The 5,686-nt window shown below is 33.8% G+C and overlaps 2 protein-coding genes across 2 annotated transcripts in view; both read left to right on the top strand.

Moving 5' to 3' along the window:
• The window catches only part of LOC107460374 (metal-nicotianamine transporter YSL3), a gene marked incomplete in the record, with an annotated part of 4,177 nt that extends 2,333 nt beyond the window's left edge, over positions 1–1,844 (top strand). Inside the window, 3 exon segments of the mRNA XM_016078726.3 lie at positions 1–150; positions 237–351; positions 437–1,844. Of these exon segments, the coding sequence (XP_015934212.1) occupies positions 1–150; positions 237–351; positions 437–1,368 (1,197 nt within the window).
• Positions 1,845–3,758: 1,914 nt separating this feature from the next.
• Positions 3,759–5,673, top strand: LOC107460375 (metal-nicotianamine transporter YSL3; the record flags this gene model as incomplete). Its single annotated transcript, XM_052253216.1, has 7 exons — positions 3,759–3,852; positions 3,960–4,116; positions 4,329–4,717; positions 4,858–5,030; positions 5,235–5,332; positions 5,434–5,568; positions 5,661–5,673. Coding segments are annotated over exons 3-7 (786 nt in total), but the record flags the coding sequence as incomplete, so codon positions are not given.
• Positions 5,674–5,686: the final 13 nt, after the last annotated feature.

Genomic DNA, 5,686 nt, shown 5'->3' with positions numbered 1-5,686 from the left:
ATGATTTGCTCCCATCTTGTAAATCTATCCTTGCTTCTCGGTGCTGTGCTTTCGTGGGGCATTATGTGGCCATTAATCGGCAGACTGAAAGGCGAATGGTTCCCTGCGAGCCTACCAGAAAGTAGCATGAAGAGTCTTAATGGTTATAAGGTCTAAATTTTGTTAGAATTGAAGGAATCCAAATACACACACATTTCAAGGCTTTAATTTTCCTTCAATTATCCCCTTTGATGTAGGTCTTTGTTTCAATCGCCTTGATCCTTGGTGATGGGATCTATAATTTTGTCAAAATTCTCTGTTTCACAGCCATTAATATCTATGCAAGCATGCAAAAGAAGAATCGTAATACATGTAATCATTCTAGTCCATGTGTCTTTCTGCATAGAGCTGTTGTTTGGTTTGTCTGTTTATGATCTCAACCATTTTCATACTGCAGATTTGGAGAACCAGAGGCAGCTGTCTCAGGACGAATTTAGACAGAATGAAGTGTTTGTAAAAGATAGCATTCCAGTATCGTTGGCGGTTGCAGGGTACATATTGTTCTGCATCATTTCCATAATTGTGATACCTTTGATGTTCCCCCAAGTGAAGTGGTATTTTGTGGTGGTTGCCTATATTCTTGCACCCGCTCTTGGATTTTGCAATGCTTATGGTGCAGGATTAACTGACATGAACATGGCTTATAACTACGGCAAAGTGGCTCTCTTTGTCCTTGCATCCTTGGCCGGAAAAACTGACGGTGTCGTTGCAGGGCTTGTGGGGTGTGGCTTGATCAAATCAATTGTTTCCATTTCTTCTGATTTGATGCATGATTTCAAGACCGGCCATCTCACTTTCACATCCCCTCGTTCAATGCTTTTAAGCCAAGCAATCGGCACAGGGATAGGCTGTGTTGTGGCTCCACTCACATTCTTCCTTTTCTACAATGCCTTTGATGTTGGGAACCCAGATGGTGATTACAAGGCCCCATATGCCCTCATTTATAGAAACATGGCCATTCTTGGCGTCGAAGGCTTTTCCGCCCTCCCCCATCATTGCCTGCAACTTTGTTATGGTTTTTTCGCGTTTGCCATAGCAGCCAACTTAGTGAGGGATCTTTCCCCCAAGAAAGTTGGAAGATGGATTCCACTTCCAATGGCAATGGCTGTCCCTTTCTTAGTTGGTGGATACTTTGCAATTGACATGTGTGTGGGTAGCCTGATTGTGTATTCTTGGCACACACTGAAGAGTGAGGAGGCAAATTTGATGGTTCCTGCAGTTGCTTCTGGTTTGATTTGTGGTGATGGATTATGGATTCTACCTTCGTCCCTTCTCGCTTTGTTCGGGGTTCGGCCACCAATCTGCATGAGCTTCTTTACATCCAAGTAGTATTTCAGAATCTCCCTTCATATATGGAGAAATAGATGAAATATAGATGTAGCAGAAATACTAGATGAGGTAATTATAGCATAATGTCATACGAGGAGGATGCTTATTAGTTACTGGTCCATTCCTAAATGGTGGTCCTTTTGATTTTTTTTTTGGCTACATTCATGAATCAGAGATCAGTGTATCTAGTTTGCAACTACAATTCATTGGAAGGCAAAACAAATTCTCAAGTTACATGACCAAAATGACACTTAAAAGTGGACGGAAAGGATATGGTTTAAAGAAATATTATTATTCATGGGGGAACAAGTTTTTGCATAAGGTGTCGAAGACTGCCTTTGATGCATGAACCAAATGTTGAATAAACAAAGATTATGTGTACAGCAGTGGAGCAATGTGACTAATAGTATAATGATCACTTTCTTCAGCAAAAAGTACTAGAACCCTTTCAATGATGAAGGCTCCTATTTACTCAATTATTCTTGCTTTTTGGACTGATATATAAGCATATTTCAAATAATATTCTGAGGAACATCATCCGAATTATTCAATAGCATCAAAATTAATTATTTTTAGATTAAGATAATAGAACACATATTTTATAAAAGTTTAAAATTAATAGTGATTAATTATTTACTTAATCAACTTCCTCACTTTAGAGGATCTAAATTCTATTCAATATAATAACATACGCTTTGTCCATCCTATATATGGCTTATAGATGGTGATGGTGATTCTGTTTTTTTTTTTTCTCTCTCTTTTAATCTGTTTTGTTTTTAAATTATCTATCCTTCCCAATCAATGCACATACACCAGTCTCCTTCATTATTGTTTTTACCTTTTTCAATTAGAAGAATAATTTCATAATTCCCAAAAACAATAATATCACTTTTTTGTGCGATTTTATTAATTATCTTTTAATTTATTATTTTATTTTTTATCATTTTTTTTAAGAATAATTGGAAAAAATGTTTTCTTTTAAGAAAAAATGTACTAAAATTTTCTCTTATTAGAAAGGTGAAAGGGAGTAATAAGAAAAATATTTGTGAGTATTCAAGTTGTGTGGAATGATACAATATAGAAGAGTATTTATAAGTGTTAAGAGAATTGTAATAATAAAAACGTAATATTTTATAATAAATATTCAGATATATTAAATAATTCTAATAAATGCTAATTGATTCTAACATATTCTGCCATGCTGGAAAACTACTGAAAAGTAATAAAGTGCGAAACGATGACAAATTATCGGAAGGTAACAAAATATATGATTTCTCCATGAGAATAAGTAAGTAGTGAATTAATGAACTAATCGGTAACGTGAGAAAGTATCGAAGCATTGATAAAAGAAAAGGAAAAAAAATGACACTGAAAAAAGTACGAAAAATACGGTGATTTTACCCAAAATAAATAACATATCCTCTTCAAGAAGGATACTATAATTCTGATATCATGTTAAAAAGGATAAGAAAAAACAGTAAAGAAAAGGTTTATATCTATTCAAATTGTGTAGAATGATACTAATAAAATAATATTTTAATCATTTTTAAATTTATAATATTTATTATTTATAAACCTATTATTTTAATTTAAAAATAACTAATGATATATTTTTTTTGATAAATTATATAGTAAAGATATAAAAATGTAAGTTTACAGATTTTTCTTTTTATAGGATAAAAGAAAGATTAAAAAAAATAAGAATAACACTTTGAACAGCAATAAAATAATAAAAAATAAATATAAAAAAAATTGTTTTCCCTCTATGCTATTTTATTCTGTATAATATAATACAGTGCTCCTTTTTTTCTAAAATACCAATATAACTTCAGATCCCATATTTTATAAGCAGATTTATTACGGAGAGCTTTGTCAACATATGAGTATGTGATTGTGACACAGAAATCTTGGAAAGTCATCCCCTGCCCTTGCATTAATTAATCCAGGTCCATATCTTTAACTTTAATAGGAGTAAATTATGGTTCGTTGACCATTTACCACTGAATTGCAAAGAGAGTCTCCCTAGTAAGTGAATTAAATAAATATAATTTAAAATTTAAATTATTATTATAAAATAAGAAAACTTAAAGAAAAGAATGTTTTTCAATAAAAAATTTTAGTCATGATATCATAGATAAAATGATTAGAAAAAGCTTTTAAGATAAGAATTAGTAATCAGTTATTGTTAAGGTGGGGTATTTACATTTAAAAGTAAAAAAAAAATCGAATATTTCACCCTAGAAATATGCAAACTAACAAAGTCGTGGCGGTGGCCCTTTGCTGAGTACTTCTGATCAAAGTGGAGTACTGACTGAGTGACTGTACTGTCTGTAGTACAACAAACGTTTTAATTTTTATTTTTTAAAAAGAGGTAGTTAGCAGTACAACACAACAACGTTGTACTATCTCACACGCAGAGATGTTAATTTGTTTTTGGTAAAACGAAAACAATTCAAATTCTCTTGCAATGCCAAACACACATTGGTAATTACCAGAATTTCGTTCATCTCATCTTGATTCTGTTCTTGCTTCATTTCAGGTACCTAAGTTTCCGAGATTCTCACGCTTCTCGTCTCGTCTCTTTTTCTTAGTTAGAACATGCAAGACAGCTCAACGTAATTGCATAATTCAATTACAATTCACCGAGGGAAGAACACAATTCTTGCCAATTACACTCAAAGAGTTCAAAGCATAGCTTGTTCTTCTCTTGAAAATTCTGCTTTTTTCCACCTCCAGCTGAAAATTCAGGTAATAAGATTAACTTTTGGAAAATTTTTTCAGCACTAATTACGTTAAGTATAGCATTAAAAATCTTGCTTTTTTTTCATCGTAGAATCAGATTCTCAAATTCCTCTGTATTCTTATCATCTGATTGGTTTACATGATTATCCTTCTAAATGTATTAACAATCATATATTATGTTTCCCTATTCTGTTTTCCTTGCTGCTGGAATCACCAAGAGCTGAAGATTTGACGAATCCAATGAACAATATAAACAATGAAGAACTCAAAGAAGCTGAGAATTCTAACAGAGAGGACCTTGAAGAGGCTTCCATTGAGCCTGGGGATGTGGCTAAGATAGTTCCATGGACGAGGCAAATCACAATCCGCGGACTAGTAGCTAGTATATTGATTGGAATTATTTATAGTGTGATAGCAATGAAGCTGAACCTGACAACTGGATTAGTCCCCAATCTTAATGTTTCAGCTGCACTACTTGGCTTTGTGTTCATTAGGACCTGGACTAAGATCCTTTCCAAAGCCAATATTGTTTCAACACCTTTCACTAGGCAGGAGAATACCGTAATCCAGACATGTTCAGTGGCGTGCTACACACTTGCAGTTGGAGGTCGTTGTTTAACTGTTATAGGAATATTCTCTGCTGTTTACTGTTTAGATTAGCCCCCTAATTAAAACTTGTTTCCGTGTAAATGATGGTGTTTCTCAACTCTCTATGTGTGATGTGTATAAATTTGTGTGTAACTGTAGGTGGTTTTAGTTCCAATCTCTTGGCCTTGAATCGGAAGACATACGAGCTAGCAGGGGTTGATACATATGGAAATAGTCCTACTAGCATCAAGGATCCTGGATTTGGCTGGATGTCATCCTTTCTCTTTGTAACTAGTTTTGTTGGGCTATTTGCATTGGTCCCCATAAGAAAGGTATTTTTATTAGTAAGGAATTCTATGGGTTTTTTTTCAAACTTCTCTGGTCACAATTGGTAATTTAAAGGCTGTTATTCTCCAAGTTTATTGGTTTAGTAGTTTGATGTAGAAGTAATGAATTAATAAGCTTAATTGCACAAGAATTTGGTTGTGAGTGACTTTAATGGTGTAATTGACGATGATAATATTGTTGTTTAACAGATTATGGTAATAGACTACAAATTGACTTATCCCAGTGGAACAGCTACCGCTGTTCTTATTAATGGGTTCCATACTCCTAAAGGAGATGCCATGGCCAAGTGTGAATCTGTTCCTATCCTTTTTCCCTTTTTCTTGGAGTCTTTCAAGTTGAAACAAGGTCAATCTATATAAAGGATAAACTAGTTCAACTTCTTTGCAGGAGACAGGTTCATAGTTTCATGAAGTACTTTTCATTGAGTTTCCTATGGGCCTTCTTCCAATGGTTCTATGCAGGTGGAGATCATTGTGGATTTGTTCAATTTCCCACTTTTGGATTGAAAGCCTGGAAAAACTCGTGCGTCTTCTTTGTCTCTATTCTTTTAAATAGAAGTCTGAATCATAGAATAATTGTTCAATGTCATTGATTAAAGCACTTGAATTCAGCAGATTTTACTTCGATTTTAGCATGACTT

This window comes from Arachis duranensis, chromosome 8 (genome assembly GCF_000817695.3).
Source record: "Arachis duranensis cultivar V14167 chromosome 8, aradu.V14167.gnm2.J7QH, whole genome shotgun sequence".
Lineage (NCBI taxonomy): Eukaryota > Viridiplantae > Streptophyta > Magnoliopsida > Fabales > Fabaceae > Arachis > Arachis duranensis.
The sequence above is the reverse complement of the archived record's forward strand: the minus strand, read 5'-3'. Positions and strand labels throughout refer to the sequence as shown.